Source organism: Hyla sarda, chromosome 1, assembly GCF_029499605.1.
Source record: "Hyla sarda isolate aHylSar1 chromosome 1, aHylSar1.hap1, whole genome shotgun sequence".
In the NCBI taxonomy this organism is placed as follows: Eukaryota; Metazoa; Chordata; class Amphibia; order Anura; family Hylidae; genus Hyla; species Hyla sarda.
In genome coordinates, this window is record NC_079189.1 from 463,953,186 (window position 1) to 463,971,533 (window position 18,348).

Below are 18,348 nucleotides of genomic sequence, written 5' to 3' on the forward strand. Positions count from 1 at the left end.
AAGCAGGGGGTGAATGGGAGCAGGGGCGGTGGGGTGAATGGGAGCAGGGGCGGTGGGGTGAATGGAAGCAGGGGCTGAATCGGTGGGGTGAATGAAAGCAGGGGCAGGAGCTGTGGGTTGAATGAAAGCAGGGGCAGGAGCTGTGGGTTGAATAAAAGCAGGGGCAGGAGCTGTGGGTTGAATGAAAGCAGGGGCAGGAGCTGTGGGTTGAATGGAAGCAGGGGCCGGAGAGGTGGGTTGAATGGAAGCAGGGGCCGGAGAGGTGGGGTGAATGGAAGTGGAAGCAGGGGAAGGGCCAGTGGGGTGAATGGAAGCAAGAGCGTTGGGGTGAATGGAAGCAGGGGCATGAGCGGTGAGGTGAATGAAAGCAGGGGCATGAGCGGTGGGGTGAATGGAAGCAGGGGCAGGGGGCTGAATGGAAGGAGGGGCAGGAGCGGTGGGGAAGCAAGAGCAGGGGAGTGAATGGAAAAGGAGAATTTTTAACACTTACCGTAAAATCTTTCTCGAAGGATCCATTGGGGGACACAGACCGTGGGTGTATGCTGCTGTCCCTAGGAGGTATGACATTATGGCAACAAAGAAGTCGGCTCCTCCCAGCAGGATATATCCGCCTCCAGGCCCTGAGGTAATCAGTTTTAGTACCAGAGCAATAGGAGAGAACCGACAGGTCAAGGAAAAAACACGAACTGTCCGAGAACCAGAAGAAAATGTATAACTGAACACACCGTCGGAAAGAGAACCAAAGAGAAACCCAAAAGGGCGGGAGCTGTGTCCCCCACTGGATCCTTCGAGAAAGAGATTTTACGGTAAGTGTTAAAAAATCTCCTTTTCTCTATCGGCTCCATTGGGGGACACAGACCGTGAGACGTAGCAAAGCAGTCCCTTGGGTGGGCAGATAGTCATGCAGACGGCTGTTCCACTGCCGCCTGCAGCAGTTTACGGCCCAGACTAGCATCAGCCGATGTGAAGGTAAGAACACGGTAGAACCTCGAGAAAGTGTGCAAGGACGACCAAGTAGCCGCCTTACAAATCTGCTAGGCCGAGGCTTTGTTCTGGAGAGCCCAGGATGCCCCAACAGAAACAGAATGAGCCACAACCCTGAAGGGAGGAATCTTCCCCCTACAGCGATAGGCTTCCGAAATGGCAGACCGGAAGCAGGTCTTATGACCTTTATGACGGCCTTCCGTAAGTACGAAAAAGGAATCGCGCAGACGAAACGAAGAAGAGATAGAGAGGTAATACCTTGCAGCCCAAACCATATCCAGTTTGTGGAGTAAATGCTCCCTAGAATGAGAAGGAGCGGGACAAAAGGATGGAAGAACAATGTCCTCATTGAGATGAAAAGTCAAAACAACCTTAGGCAAAAAGGAAGGATCTGGCTGGAAGACAACCTTGTCCTGGTGAAGCAACAGAAACGGAGAACAGCAGGAGAGAGCTGCCAATTCAGATACTCTCCGAATGGAGGAGATAACAACAAGAAAATGCCACTTTCCAAGAAAGGAGACGCAGGGACACCTCCCCAAGGGGTTCAAAAGGTTAACCTTGGAGTACCCCCCAGAACCAGATTCAAGTCCCAAGGGGGAGAAGGTGACCTATAAGGAGGGGCAGCATGTGCCACTCCTTGAAGGAAGGTCCGGACATGAGAATTAGAAGCCAGAAGACGCTTGAAAAGAATAGAAAGGGCCGAAACCTGACCCTTAAGGGAACTGAGAGACAACATCAGTTCCAATCCCGACTGCAAGAAAACAGGACACAAGACCTGAGCTTCACACCAACTAAAATAAGACCGCCAGGTACGGTGGTAAATTTTTGCCGAGGAGGACTTACAAGCCTTGAGTGCGATTGACTTGGGAAGAGAAACCGCGGCTCTCAAAACCCCGGTCTCGACCACCACGCCGTCAAGCAGAGACGGTAATAGGGGTGGCACAGGAGACCTGAGAGAGGAGGTCTGGACGATTTGGAAGGCGCAACGCTAAGTCGTTCAGGAGGCTGACCATGATGACGTACCACGCCCGCCGGGCCCAGGCTGGGCCACTAGAATGGCGGAAACGTCCCACTGAGAGTTTCCTCAAGACCCCAAAAAGAGAAGAAAGGGAGGAAACAGATAAGGTAGGGCAAAGCCCGACCACCAAATAGACAAGGTAGGGCAAGGCTCGACCAAGAGAGAGAAACGCTTTGGTTGTGGTGGAAGAAGCAGAGGTCCACACCTGGAGCGCCCCAGGGGTTGCAGATCACAGCAAACACCCCTGGATGTAGGGACCAGTGGCCTTGGACGACTGAGGACCGGCCCAGAAGATCACATCCCAGGGACGGCCAGACTGAAGATAACTGAGATGGCCAGAAACCTGAGTTCCGCCCAGGAGGGAAATTCCCAAGAAGCAAGCAAAGACAGAATTGCCCTAGGCCCCAAAAAGGTTGAAGGGGAAAAAGCTTCTGCCAAGACCCCAGACCGGGCGGTCCCTGAAAACACCTCCCAGCCTGACAGACTGGCAGGGATGGACAGGAAGGAACACCCCCGGAAAAAATGAGGGGGAAAACGAAGCCACCATAGAAGGGACCAACAAGACTGACGAGAGAGAACGATCTTGCGGCCAAGAGACAATGGAGACCTGTCACACCGGAAGAAAATCACCAGTTGAAGAGGTCGGTGATGAAACTGGGCAAATGGCCGCCGCCAATCGACCCAGGACATCCATGCAAAAGCGAATGGAAACTGGAGCAGGGAGCCGAAGGCATCAGACTCTTGAAAAGAGTCGAAAGTGGGCAGAAGCCGCATCGAACTGGAGCCCCAGGAGAGCGGTTGGGCTTGTCCCAAATGACCATCCAACCGAAGTGAGACTCCCTAACTAGGAAAATAATAAAACATAAGACCTGGTCTGGAGAGAACTCCAGACCATGTCCACCTCCTTAGACACGAAGCTTAAAACTGATTACCTCAGGGCCTGGAGGCGGGTATATCCTGCTGGGAGGAGCAGACTTCTTTGTTGCCATAGTGTCATACCTCCTAGAGACAGCAGCATACATCCACGGTCTGTGTCGCCCAATGGAGCCGATAGAGAAACAGGATTTTTTATGAAATTAGGCACAAGGGAAGGGGTTTGAATGTGAGCAGGGGCAGAAGGGGGGGGGGGGGGGGGTTGAATGTAAACAGGGGCCGGGGTGTGAATGGAAGCAGGGGGGGGGGGTTTGAATGGAAGCAGGGGAGGTTTGAATGGAAGCAGGGTTGGGTGGCTGTGGGTGAATTGAATCAGTGGCAGTGGTGGATGGGTGGCTGCAGGGTGAATGGAAGCAGTGGGTGGCTGAGGGGAGAATGGAAGCAGGGGTGAGGGGTGAATGGAAGCAATGGCGGGGGGAATGAAGGCAATGGCGCTAGGAGGCTGGAAGCAATGTGGGTGGGTGGCTGGAGGCAATTGGATGGGAGGCTGAAGGTGTGAGTGGGTGGGTGGCTGGAGGCATTTGGGAGGGAGGCTGAAGGTGTGAGTTGGTGCATATGGGAGACTGCTGTGGGCATTCTGTGGATGTGTGAGGCTGCTGGGGGCATTGTGTGTGTGTGTGAGGCTGCTGGGGGCATTGTGTGTGTGTGTGAGGCTGCTGGGGGCATTGTGTGTGTGTGTGAGGCTGCTGGGGGCATTGTGTGTGTGTGTGAGGCTGCTGGAGGCATTATGTGTATGTGTGAGACTGGGGGCATTGTGTGTGAGACTGGAGATATTTGTGTATGTGTGTGTGTGTGAGACTGAAGGTATTTGTGGGAAAAAATATAGGATGATGCAGGAAAAGTAAGGAGCCTAATATATATGTGTTCTGTGGTGAAGAGTTGTGACAGGAAGAAACCATTATGATGGTCCGGGTCAGATGGAAAAGAGAAGTGAACGACTCCGATCAGAGAAGACCTCACCTGTGAGTCCTGCATATAGCAGCACTGTAATCTACATAACTACCAGATATATAGGTTATGTGTATTGCTTCTTTTTAGCCATTTTTTTCTCATACGTCGAATATTATTCGGTAGGGGTGCGCCGCGAAATTTTTTTTAAGCGAGGGGTGCCCTGAACCGAAAAAGGTTGGGAACCACTGGGCTAATGAATCAAAACATCAATATTGGACAACTTCTTATAAGACCAAAATAAGTGCGCCAAAATCTCACTCTGATGAAAAATATTGAACAGGCCATAACAATGATTAGTCCAACCACAGGATCAGGGAGTTTTTCTCTAGCTGCAAACATGGTGTAACAATATTTATTTGGTAATTAAAAGAATAATCCACGCAAAACAGATAATACTGGGTTATGCTTACTGCGTGGCATGAGATAACGGCAAATAATCCCTATGTTATTTACCACCCCTTCAAGACCGTAAAGGGAACCAATCATCAGATTTATCCTCACCATTCCCGGGGGACGCAGGGATGTTGAAGATATTAACTTATAAAATAGTCACCGCCGTGCCTGTAAGTAGTCCCCTGGGCATGGAGCTCCTCTCGCCTAGTCCCGTTATTCAACCGGCAGCGATGCCCCCTCCGCTTGATTGACGGGCCGTGTCATCGCTCTGCTCACTGAACAGACGGAGCAGAGTGATTATGCGGCCCGTCAATCAAGCGGAGGGGTCGTCACTGCCGGCTGAAGAACGGGACTAGGTGAGAGGAGCTCCCCGCCCAGGGGACTACTTACGGGTGGGGCGGTGACTAGTTTATAAGTACATATCCTCACCATCCCCGCAGGTAGGAGTGTCCCCTGGGATGGTTAGGATAAAGATTTTACCCTATATAACGCTTTGCGAAGCATTACATCGGGTGAAATCTGATGATTTGTTCTCTTTAAACTGTGTTATGCCTTTTGATCAGCTCTATACAGATTGTCTTTTTGCAGTTGAGGTCTTTAATAGCTTTCTCTAGACAGAATACTAAAGTGTGTTTTTCAGTACAGTAATTCTATGCTTCTTACCTGACACTGGTGTTGTAATTTCTTGGTGGGTCGGCCTACTATAAAAATCTGCATTGGTGACAAACCTATAGAGCTGTATACTGAGATGTCTTTTGTGGACCCGTAAGCTGCATGGATTTTCATGTGTACCTGTAAAAATAAATCAAACATACCATTTAAATTAGATATGCCATAAATGTCTGTTAGGTGCAGGTCCTACCTTTTCCCAAACACCCCCCCCCCCCTCAAGCTAAAAGCTAAAAACAGTGCTTAATCACTGTTTACTTAACTCCCATACATGGTGTTATGTGGTTTGCGTTATTTCCTTGGATGCTAATGGGAGTTGCCTAAACTGCATATAACAGCTGGCTTGGCTAATCTTGGGATAGGTGTGGGTGCCAGATGTAAAACTACATTTATGGCATCCATATAGCAATACCCCCTTTAATTCTGAATCTACTGCACATATTCCAGTCAAAAGGTGAAGAACATCTAAAATTACATTTATATACGTTAATAGTGGTAAACAAAGCAAAATGGTAATTAATGAAGTCAAAACTTTGGTTTCATTTTGATCATATTTAAGCAAAGGTGCAATAAAATGTATAATTTCAACACTTTTAACCTTTGTGTGATCTATTGGCATATATACTATGCATAATTCAATGAATGGATCTTACATCTTGAATCAGGCTTTTCAAAAAGTTTCCCTTGTGGCGCAGAGGATCATGAACCAATCCATCACAAAAAGACACTACACCATGCGGAAAGTTGTGCTGTGCAAGCCATGCTACCACTCTTTGCTTCTGCATGTCAGGTCTGCCTGTCACATAAATAATGAGGTAGCCAAGATCTTGCCAGTGCCTAGAGAAATATGAAGGTGGTGTTAAAAGGGTTTTTGGCTGTACAAAATGGATAATAAACTTAAGCTTGTACAGTGAAGAAACAGACCTCACTACATCTACTGCTCCTGCTCTGACTTTAGGGTCACTGCCCATAATGGAAACACTGGCTGCAAAAGATCCATCAATGCTGAACACTACAAATTCTGTTCCTTTTGGTAAAACATGAAGATGGCTGTCCGCAAATGTATGGTCTCCCCTAAACAGAAAACAAAACATATTTTAGTTAATCCCTTTTACTATATTACAGATAAGCTTTCAAATTGTTTTATTTGCTGGTTGTCCAGTGCCCTACAAACATTTTAGTATGAGTTCAGGTTGATAAAAAAAAAAAAAAAAAGTTATACTCACCTGCCATGATATACCACCATGTTCATCCCAGCAGTGGTCCTGGTCTAGACTTTTATCTCATCAGACAGGAAATGCCTGTACAGTCAGTCAATACAGGCAATCAGAGTACGTGATATGTTTTCATTAACTTGGCTGTATGTGACCATTGTTTTAGACTTCAACTGGAGGGCTATAGACTTCAACTGGAGGGCTATAGACCCATTTGAAGAGGGGAGTGGTCACTCCCGAACACAGTGATCAAAGGATTACATTGCAACTATCAACGGTTGCTCCAATTCCAGCCATTAAAGCGATAGCTAAGCTATCAATTAATAGCACCGGCTTTAGGACAACATGGGGCACATATGCAGGGCTTTTTCTAGTATTCTGTAAAATACTGTCCTCCGTGTGTTTTATACTAAAAGATATAATCATAAATATGCCAATCTTGCTTGCAACATGCACATGTCATTCACAGAGATATGGTTGGGAATATATATAGTGATAATTTAGGTGGAATTTTTTCTCCTCTTCCAATATATAACCCCCTTAGGCTAGGTTCACACTACAAAATTTCTGAGCGTGGCCAGATATATTGCTGTCCCTATAGACGGCAATGTATACCAGGCGGATTCCGGCAAAAGAATCAGCATGATTATTTTGGCAGCAAAACATCTGCCACTGCAGTTCTGTACTGTGTAATGGAATTATTTTTATTTTTTCTGAATTTATTTATAACTTTTATAGTTAAACCTAAAAATACATTAAAACAGAGCTCGAGCACAGAACCCTCCACCAATAACAATATAAAAATTCCAGAGTAATTTGGCAACACAGGAATAGACAATTAAGGAGATCCGCACCCAGGCCAACATCCAGACACCAGACAAACACACAACCCAACACATGCGCACACACACTCCCAGAGTTGCCCCCCCACTTCCCATGTCAAGAAAAATATAAACTCTCTACTCAGGAGAACTCACACGTTCTGGAGGCACTATAGATTCTCCCAACAGCAGCCAAGGCATCCAGACTTTGTCAAATTTCCTGGGGCACCTGCGACTATTATAGAGTCCTATATAACGGTACATACTTGTTAACTAAATTAAATCACCATGAGATGGAGGAGGAGAGGTATCTTTCCAGGCCATAATCAGAACCTTGCGGGGGCAGAACAACAGAAACCTAATGAGTAGGTGCCTATGGGAGCCCAAAGCCAGATCATTAATGACACCCAAAAGACACACAACGGGAAAACACAAAGGGGAACTCCAAGTGATCAGTCATAAACTGTATTACCGCTCTCCAAAAGGGTTCCACACAGGGCAAATCCACATCGCATGCAAAAGAGAGCCCACATCTGCATGACACCTGAAATAAGAATTAGAAGAAGAGCCACCAATACAGAACAGCTTAACTGGCGTATAATACAAGCGTAGGACTAGTCTGACTTGAATAAGTAGATCCCTATCACTAACCACCGTAGGGTAATAGGTTTTGGTAACTTCTTGCCACTGATCCTCCGTCATATCTGAAATATCTTCCACCGATTTCACAAAAAACAACTCAAATGGATCAGGGCCCACCGATTGAAGCAATACATATGCCTGAATCAGAGGTCCGGTGAGGTTGGCAGTGCCCAAAAGCAGCTCCACATCAGAAAAAGTTGGAGTCACATGAAGAGAGCCAAACTGCGCCACCACCGCATGTCTCAACTGGAAGTACCGGAACTGAGCACTTCAAGGGAGATCAAACCGTTCACACAATTCTTGAAACAAAGGAAAAGAAGGAAATTTCCCAAACAAGTGCGTGGCGAACTTGACTGAGTGATCAATTCAAAAGCCGGCTGCCTCCAACTCCTGTAGGTGCTCAAAATGAGGATTTCCCCACAGAGGTACTCTAGGAGACAGTAGTGGCAACGGACGGCGTTTGGAGACAACACCTCAGCCACAGTTCTAATAGGAGGCAACAACTGGGTAGTAGAAGTATATATATATATATATATATATATATATATAAAAGGTGTTAGTCAAAGTTTCATACGAACCCATGAGAGCTCCCGCCAGAGCAGTAGATGCATTTGCCAGATCCAGGTCGATCCACCAGGCAGCATACACCAACTGAGATGCTAAAAGTAATTATGCATGTTAGGAGCACCTAAACCACCCTGTCGCTTGGACACCTGGAGCAGCGCTTGACCCAAATGTGGAGGTTTGTCTTGCCAATAGAAGGATCTCAAAACACCACCCAGCTTTACAAAATACTTCTTAGGGGGCATCACCAGAGAAAGAAAAAGATATAAAAACTTAAGTATATCATTTTAAAGATATTAATTCTGCCAGCTAGGGAAATGGGCAGAGAGGACCAAGCCCGCAATTTGGCCATTGTAGACAACAAAACTGGATCTAAATTCAACTCTACATAAGTCGGCACATTAGCAGAAACCTCTCCCCCTAAATATCTAAACAGTTAACCCATAGACCTGAGAAGGACCTAAAATCATCTAAGAGAGTAAACAAGGCCCCAAGGGAACCCTGAACATCAGCTAAGTAAACCAGTGTGTCATCTGCGTACATGGATCCTTTTTCTTCCAAGGATCCTTTACATACCCCATGAATACAGGTGGATGCTCGAATGCTGGGTTTGTGTCCAAGATCTTGGGTCTTCCAGAAGGACAATGACCCCAAACATACGTCAAAAAGCACCCAGAAATGTATGGCAACAAAGCAATGGAGAGTTCTGAAGTGACCAGCAATGAGTCCAGATCTAAATCCCATTGAACACCTGTGGAGAGATCTTAAAATTGCTGTTGGGAAAAGGTGCCCCTCCAATAAGAGAGACCTGGAGCAGTTTGCAAAGGAAGAGTGGTCCAACATTCCGGCTGAGAGGTGTGAGAAGCTTATTGATGGTTATAGGAAGCGACTGATTTCAGTTATTTTTTCCAAAGGGTGTGCAACCAAATATTAAGTTAAGGGTGTCAATAATTTTGTCCAGACCATATTTGGAGTTTGGTGTGACATTATGTCCAATTTGCTTTTTTTCCTCCTTTTTTTGGTTTAGTTCCAATACACACAAAGGGAATAAACATGTGTATAGCAAAACATGTGTTACTGCAATCCTTTTCTGTGAGAAATACTTATAGAAACATAGAATGTGTTGGCAGATAAGAACCATTTGGCCTATATAGTCTGCCCAATAATCTGAATCCTATCAATAGTCCCTGGCCCTCTCTTATATGAAGGATAGCCTTATGCTTATCCCATGCATGTTTAAACTCCTTCACTGTATTTGCAGCGACCACTTCTGCAGGAAGGCTATTCCATGCATTCACTAGTCTCTTAATAACGTAATACTTCCTGATATTACCTTTAAACCTTTGCCCCTCTAATTTAAAATGATGTCCTCTTGTGGTAAAGCTCTTCTCTCTTTCTACTACTTCATTTTCTTGAAAAATTTCAGGGGTGCCAACATTTACGGCCATGACTGTGTATACATCAAGGCTAACTACGTACATGCCATCGCATGTTGAAAGCAGCATAAACATACAATGCTTTTGTATGTCGGGCCCATCATATAAACGGCTATCTGGCACCACAGACTGCTTCAGCTGCTGCTGGATAGCCAATTAATGTGCCCCGGTGAGTGTCACTCACCTGTTTCCACCACTTTGGACGTCCTCTTCAGGCTCCTCTGCATAGCCGTCGCTCTCCGCCATCATCACGTCGCCGCGCACGCCATCCCGTCATGCGATAGGAGCGGCGTATGCAGTGATGTGATGACGGCGATGGAGAGCGACGATCCAGGGCAGTGGTGATGGTCCGGAGCGGCAGGGACACCCTTAGGACGTGATGACGTCGATGGGAAGCAACGATTCAGGGAAGCTGTGAAAGCCCGGAGCGGCAGGGACACATGAGTATAACATTCTATATTACTATTGCACGGATCCCTCAACATACGATGGATTCAAGTAGCGATGGTTCATTTGGAACGAATTACCATCGTATGTTGAGGGATCACTGTAGTCTTTGAACAATAGCCAGGGAGACCTCCTCAGCGGAAAAAGGAGCATCTAAAGCATCTGCCTGAGCCGTAGTCAAGGGCTGAAGAGGCAGACCATTCAAAAAAGCGACCAATCCCTCCAGAACTACTGACAAATGAGAGGTATAGAGACTACTATAAAAGTTCCGAAACACAGTATTAATAGCAATAGGGTTTGTCTCGAGAATTTCATTAGCCCCCCTAATACAGGGTATAGACACCACTGGCCTACATTCCCTATATGACCAAGTATGCCAGTAACCGGCCATTTTTATCCCCAAATTCGAAGATGGTTGCCTCCCTGTCCACCATCCTCTTCTGAATCTTTTCCTTCTGAAGGATCAGGAGAGCTCTTTGGCCCTCAACCATTGATGTTCAGCATCAGGGGATGGATCCCTCACTACCTCTGCCTCTAAAACCCTAATTTCAACCTGTAACGCCTGCTCCCTAGCAGAGTAAGCTGACCTCTGTCCCGCAACCCCAGCCATAATGGCCCCCCTCACATGCGCCTTATAAGCATCCCATTAAACTAACTTGTCTGGGTGGGACCTATTGTGTTCCCAGAAACAATTATGGGCTTTATGTAAGGATGCTGTCACCGCCTCTTCCCGCAGCCAGCCGGGACGCATCCGCCAGACTTTAGGACAGTATAAGAGCTGAGTGGTCAGAGATCCCCCTAGTGGTATACATGACATTTCTTACCAGAGGTAGAAGATCAGACAAGGCATACGCCAAATCAATCCTGAAAAACTATTTATGTACTGCTGAATAGAATGAAAATAATGGGTCAGACGGGTGCTTCCAGCGCAATACCTCAGTAAGGGACAACGCCGCACTACAGGCATTAAGTCCGGGAGAGCCGGAATCTGTTGCACCGGTACGATCTACCCTAGGATCTGGGACCACATTAAAGTCACCAATGAGGAGAACAGGCAGAGAGGGAAATGTTAGTAACGTAGACGTAATACAATCTAGGACAGCCACCTGAAACGGGGGTGGGGTGGGGCGACATACACAGACACTAAAAGAAAACTAAAGGCATGGAACGAACACTGAACAATCACAAACCTGCCAAAATGGTCGCAAGCCACTTGATCAATAACCAGAGGGAGAGACTTAGTCACTAAAATAGAGACCTCCCCTCACGAAAGAAGAAGAATATGTAGAGTGATAACCTCTTGCTATCCATGCCCTTTTTAGGGCAAGAATTTTCTGACCAGTAAGTCTTGTAAACAGATCAAATGCAGGATCTGTCTTCTGACAATGTCCAAACACAAAGCACATTTAAATTTGGAGTTAAAGCCCTGAACATTCCATCTAATAACTTTAAGTGACCTCATTATCCGTACCTGGAAAAATAGACATCAGGAAAAACATGAGATAACAGTGAACCTCCACCACCACAAGATATGGGAGCAATAATAAAAAAATAAAAAAAATCTCAGAACACATGGCCACCACCTGGGGCTCTCCGGGAACATGGGAACATACACCACACAAACCACAGACAGGACAATGGTCCAGACAAACCCATAAACAAATGCAAGGCATAACAATCGCTTCCCCAACAAAACTCTGTCTAACACTGGGAACTAGTGCAGACCCTAGACTATAAACTCTAACAAGTAGGAGGTAGCAAGAACTCTAGCAATCCGAACCGTCCGTCCCACACCCTCCCACCAACTCAACACATCTAAGTAACAAGTGGGCCAACTCCCTAAATAATCCCAAATGGGCAGTAGCATAGGAGAAAAATGTCCAATAAACACAACAACCTGGAATACCTAAGTAGGAACCTATCTTCCTACTCTAATTAGCTAAGAAATAGTGGTACTCTTGGACAGAGTCTGCCTCAGATATGAGTCCGGGGTGACCGCCACCAGTGCAGCATCCACCCACTGCAGAGCCTTGGCTGGTGAAGTAAAGAACCATGTGGTCGCACCATCCACCACACGCACTCTGGCCGGTAACAACATGGCATATCGGCATCCTTTAGTACGCAGGCAAAGACGGACTTCAGTAAATTCAACTCTTTGTTTGCACAGTTCCACTGATAAATCAGGATAACATGCAACTCGACTGCCATTAAGAAGTATTTCCCCTTTAATACGGACAGCTCTCAGGATAGCATCTGTCCCTGTAGTGGAGCAGTTTCGCCAGGAACGGTCACAGGGGAACCACAGGTAGAGGGGACCTAGCTGGAACTCTGTGCGCCCTTTCCACAGTGAAGTAGGGGGAAAGGTGTCAGGTGGTAGAATCTCTTTTAACCAGGATTCCAGAAAGGCAACCGGATTCGAGCCCTCAGTCTTCTCACGGAGGCCCACCAGTTGAATATTATCGTGCCGAAGCCTATTTTAAAGTTCATCTGCTCGATCAAGGAAAGTTTTTATTTGGCGCTGCATAGAAGACATCTGCTCTGGCAAAGGCTGCAAAGTATCCTCAACAGTTGACACTCTGCTTTCCACCTCCCCCGTGCGCTCCTGCAACAAATTCTTGCTGATGTTCTTGCTCTTAACAACTGCGTACATTTTTGGTCAATGGCATCAACCGGGCAGGAGGCATGCTGGGGTGAATAATGTCTCTCAGGGCTGGGCAAAACGGAAAACAGGGGGGGGGGGGATGAGGGCTCAGGTGATGCTCTACCCACATCCTCAGGAGGTCTAGAGAACTGACAGAGTTTTTGCTGCATGGGCAGACACTTTAGAGACCAAGGGGGTAGAAGCACAGGAGTCCCTTCTTGATTGCCCACTAGGCTGAGACTGGCCCGCATCTGAGGAGACTTCATCTTCTGAAGACTGTCTGGCTGATTCAGCCGCCTGCTTAGATTTTTTAAGAGTGACTCCTTGGTCCCCCCATTTGCTTAACTGCAGGTGTACAACAGGAGGGTGAGGAGAGGAGTGTAGGTACACAGTCCAGCAATCAGTATAATAGGAGTATATCCTTCGGCAGAAGCTCCAACTGTATTTTAAGCAGCGCAGCAGCAGTTGTAATGTACTCACTGTGAAGCACCAGTCCAAAGCACCCCTGCAGAGTAGTAGTATTGCAGCTCAGAGGGCAGAGCTATAGTAGCAGTACCAGCACCCTTTTGTCAGGATGCTGCCGGATGCAATGCTGAGGCGCAGCAGGCACACCATAGAGATGAAGTACGGGGGGGGTCGTCTCTGGCTAGCAGCAGCAGGAACTCCCCAGCAGAAGCCTCACTAGCAGGCGAGGCAGCTCTCTCCCGGCTCACAGTCCAGGCGCGGGAGTCATCAGGGCAACCACAAGCTCCGCCCATGAAGGAGAACAATTGTGGCTGTTCTTTGCCGAGTCCTCCCTGATAACACCGCTGCTTCAGGCCTCCTGCACCTGCCGCTCACCCCACAGCACTGGATGCTGTCAGTGTACATCAATGCTAGTCCCAGGGCACCTCTCAAGCTGCTCCGTCGTGTAGCCCGACTCCGTAACACTCCCGGCGCCGCTTAGCAGGATCTTCCACCCATGCACCGAACAAGCTCCAGCAGCGGTCACCAGGTTCTTCCGGCTGTCAGGGTCAAGATTTTCAGGGTAATTTAGAGCTGGGGTAGCGGGAGCACAGCAATGTGCGACTGCTCAGCTCCTCATCCAGTGTGCAGCAGAATTTCTGAGTGTAATTTCTAAGCGCATTTACACTCAAATTCCGTAGTGTGAACCTAGCCTTAAAGTTGCATTAACATTAAAATAACTCTACTGAATGATTAGCCTGGGCTTGGGCTGAACTTTATTGTCTCATGCCAATAGCCAGAGCACAGCTTGGGCCAAAACTGTAAGCGAGTTAAGAATATTGTGGCCAGCTTTTCACCAGGATGAAATTGAATGATTATTTGTAAGGAAACCTTAGTTATGTTCAGCTAGAAATAGATATGATACTTTATAATTTTAGGGTACTAAGGCCATAATGACCACTATAAAAAGGCATAATATTAGAGCATATTATTATAAAGGAGTTACCAAAGACAATGTTACTATAAGACAGATTGATATATCCCCCCCCCCCATAATTAAAAAAAATACCAAAGAGAAAGACATAAATATTCTGCAATATGGAGCCTAAGACAAGCACCTAGGAAAATGAAGCAATATGTGACTATGAAAATCACATGGGACCTTCAGAAGTAGGCCACAAGCAGAGGGATGGGAAAAAGTATATAAAGTTTTTTCAAGAAGGAAGACAACTGTCTCTATAGATACCTTGCATTTAAATATCTAACCTATTAAAAGGTATTAAAGCATAACTGAGGATAACAGCTCCAGTCATGTTTCAAGGCTCTTTCATGGGTAAGACTCTACTTACAGAGTGTATAGTATATCTAAAAGTTTTACGAGAGAGTCTTCTTCCTTCCAGATCATATTGCAAATCAATCATTAAATCTTATTATAAAAAAGACACAATTGAACAGTGTTATTAAAAATAGTAAAATTTTATGAAAGTCTTCTCGTAGACAACAAAATGAATAAAAAATTATATAAATTTCAGCATAATTCCACAATACCTGACAACCATTTTGAGAGGATATACCCCAACTCCAAGTTTTTTATTTTCTGGGATCACATAGGAAATTCGACCACTGCTGTTAGTTAATTCAGTATCGAAGTAAACCCATTCTCCAGATGGTGGTTGAGTCATTATATGAATGTCCACCTAGAAGATAAAAAAATATCACAATGCATCTGATGTCTTTTCAGAGTTGCTGTCTAAGTGCGGCCATGTGATATACCACATGACACCACTGAACCTAAAAATTTATTCTATTATTGTTGTTTATAAATGTAAGAAACCCACAGAACAACACAGTCTCTGCTTTGTTAACCCTTTTGTGAGTTTGTCTTATTACATTTGTTGGTTAAAGCTGCTTCTGTAATTTTTTAGCCCCCGTGTCAGAAGAACAGTGCAGCAGTTAGGGACCAGAGTGCAGACAACACTTGTACATTTGGATCATGCAAATAAACATACAATATTATTCTGTTAATTTAATCCGCTTCATTAACCATGTTATCCTTTTACTGATATTGTAAAAAAAAATTGTAAAGTGTATACATAAGTTGATTGTGTTAGTTATAACAAACCTTTTCCCCAGTAAGTGTGACCATGTCCAGAGGGCCATACATAAACCTTCCAGCGAGAGTCTGAGGGCCATCTTCATTGGCTAACGCATCATTAATTCTGTGGTTAGCAGCAACATTCTTAAAGGTAAAAGAAAGGTTAATAGTATACAGGTAAGGGATGTTCTACACTGTCTGTCCACATCAGGTGCCTGTTACAAAGGAACAAACTACCAGCATTTTGAAGAAACATGAGGTGCCATCTGATTGGTCAATAAAAACCTGCTAGAAATAAGCCACTCTTCTTTTTACTCACATGCTGCCTCTGTTCTCAATGCAGTAGATTTTTATGACAAGTTTTCTCTCATTTTTGCTCCCCAGCTGTTTCGGGAACAGGGTTTTTTGTGTAAATAGGTGCTTTTTGTGGCCCTTTAGAAGACCAAAAAAGAGGTGGATTGCTTACCGTTTTTTTTTTTTTTTTTTGTATTGAGAATGTGTCTCTAGATAAGACGTCAGAGTGTAGATGTGATCATTAGTTTGGTGTTAAAGTACAACTGTTATTAGCAAAAATATTTTGTTTAATGTAGAAAATAACATGTATATTTGATATATACATTGATTAAAAAAAATGTGTATATATTTTTTTCCCTGCAGTTATTACCTGCATGTCTATGTGAGGAGACCAAATACAGGTGTGGGTGGACAAGCAGGGCTCTGCACTGAGGCTCTATGTCACGCTCCCGGCTAGCACAGCAGGATGATTGACAAGCCAGGAGCCTGCACTGTATTTGGTCTTGTCACAGAGACACACATGCAGGGACAGCATTTTTTCACCCAAAAATATACACATTTTTTAACCAATATACATTAAAAATATACATATAATGGTATTTGCTACATTATATAAAAAGATTTTGCTAACGACAGGGAAACTTTAACCCCTTAACCCCCCCCCCCCCCATTTGGGCCTTAAGGACTCAGACAATTTTATTTTTAAGTTTACCTTTTTTCCTCCTCGCCTTCAAAAAATCATAACTCTTTTATATTTTCATCCACAGACTAGTATGAGGGTTTGTTTTTTGCGTGACCAGTTGTCCGTTGTAATGCCATCACTCACTTTACCATACAATGTATGGCGCAACAAAAAAATAATACTATTTATGAGGGGAAATTGAAAAGAAAACCGCAATTTGTGTTCTTTATTCTTTGGGTCAATACGATTAAAATGATACCCCTGATAACTTACTTTTCTATTACTGTTGCGCTTAAAAAAAAGCAAACTTTTTAACCAAATTAGTACGTTTAAAATCCCCCTATTTTGAAGACCTATAACTTTTAGATTTTACCATATAAGCAGCGGTAGGAGGGCTCATTTTTTGTGCAGTGATCTGTTCTTTTTATTGATACCATATTTGCTTATATAAAACTTTTAATACATTTTTATAATTTTTTGGGAATAAAATGTTATAAAAAGCAGCTATTTTGGACTTTATTTTTACGTTCACCGTACGATATCATTAACATTATATTTTAATAGTTCGGATATTTACACACGCGGCGATACCAAATATGTATATAAAATAATTTTTTTTTACACCTTTTGGGAGTGAAATAGGGAAAATGGGACAATTTAAGTTTTTATTAGGGGAGGAGGTTTTTCAATTTTTTTTAACTTTTATTTTTACACTTTAATAGTCCCCATAGGGAATATTTATAGCAATCATTCGATTGCTAATACTGTTCAGTGCGATGCATAGGACATAGCACTGATCAGTATTATCGGTCATCTTCTGCTTTGGTCTGCTCGGTCGCAGACCAGAGCAGAAGACCCATGGAAGGAAGCGGAGGCAGGTGAGGGGACCTCCATCTGACGTTCTGGATGATCGGATCGCCTCCGTCTGCCGTCCTGGTGCGTCAAGCACCACCTCACCAGGACGTACATTTAAGTCCTGCGTCATTAAGGGGTTAAAAGGGTATTCCAGGATTTTTTTTTTATTTGACTATGCTACAGGGGCTGTAAAGTTAGTGTAGTTCATAATAGTTTCTTTACCTGTGTGTGACTGTTTTCTCACAATTCTTATGTGATTTTCACCCCAATATTTATTTTTAACAGCATGCAAAATTACTCTGATTTTTCCCAGGTTGCAATGCGGCCAAGACCTGACTCACTAGTCAGCTGATGACAGGGAGCCTGTCTGCTTCAATGTGTGGAGGGGTCGCTTGGTGGGAGAAAGATCAATGTGCAACTAATGAAACAGCTGTAGGCACCCTGATTGAAAACCACAGGTCTTTTGAATGGATGCAGCTTATTTATGTTTTAATGGGTGGGGTGGCTGATGTGTGGGAGGGAGGAAAAATTTGAATTATGGGATTTTTAGGTAAAAGAAGAAAACTCAAACAGGAAATACCAGTTCACAAAAAGCTAGCCACAGTATTGTGGTAATCTCACAACATAGCCATTTAGCCCCAAGACCAGACAAGTGCAGATCCTTCCTAAGCATGTCCATTACTGTCTGGCAAGTATGTACTAAAATCACCTTATGGTGGATAACCCCTTTAATACTGCTTGGCTTTGCTAAGGACATTGTGCTGGATGAGGTAGCTTAGGATTCTCTTAAACAGAATGCTGTTGAACATTTTTCCCTGCAGACATATGAAAGTTGGCTGGGACATACCTGTCCCCACACTTGCGTATGGATATTATGAAGCCTTGGCCCAGCTCTAAGGAAAGTAGCCAACACATAACACAATACTACTGCAGCCTGTATTTAAAAGGGTTGTCAAGGAAGCAGCAACTGTCTTACCTGTTTTGCTCCCAGGCGCTTACTTCCACCTTCTGCATGTCTTGGAAGGATACCTTCCCAGACCAAATGGGGAGGTGCCAGTCGCAAATGTTGCGGCCACATCCTGCAGCTATTGGTTACTGTGTGCAGACATAGTTTCACCTGCACACGATTACTGCAAATGGCACCTCTCATCCTGGAAGGTACACTTTTGAGACCTGCAGAGGGCAGAAGTAAACCCTGTTGAGCAGAGAAGGTAAGACCCTTTCTGTTTACCGGACAAACCCTTTAATTTTATTGTTTATTAGTT

At 44.9% G+C, this 18,348-nt stretch overlaps 1 protein-coding gene across 9 annotated transcripts in view; it reads right to left on the bottom strand.

The window, feature by feature from the left end:
• PITPNM2 (phosphatidylinositol transfer protein membrane associated 2) overlaps positions 1-18,348 on the bottom strand; it is a 431,574-nt gene that overhangs the window by 7,659 nt on the left and 405,567 nt on the right. For all 9 annotated transcript variants that reach the window (XM_056535625.1, XM_056535614.1, XM_056535577.1 and 6 more), the window contains 5 exons: positions 15,280-15,396; positions 14,706-14,854; positions 5,873-6,022; positions 5,602-5,785; positions 4,943-5,071 (listed from right to left, as the gene is read on the bottom strand). In XM_056535625.1, coding sequence (XP_056391600.1) covers positions 4,943-5,071; positions 5,602-5,785; positions 5,873-6,022; positions 14,706-14,854; positions 15,280-15,396 — 729 coding nt within the window. The remainder of the gene's footprint in view (positions 1-4,942; positions 5,072-5,601; positions 5,786-5,872; positions 6,023-14,705; positions 14,855-15,279; positions 15,397-18,348) is intronic.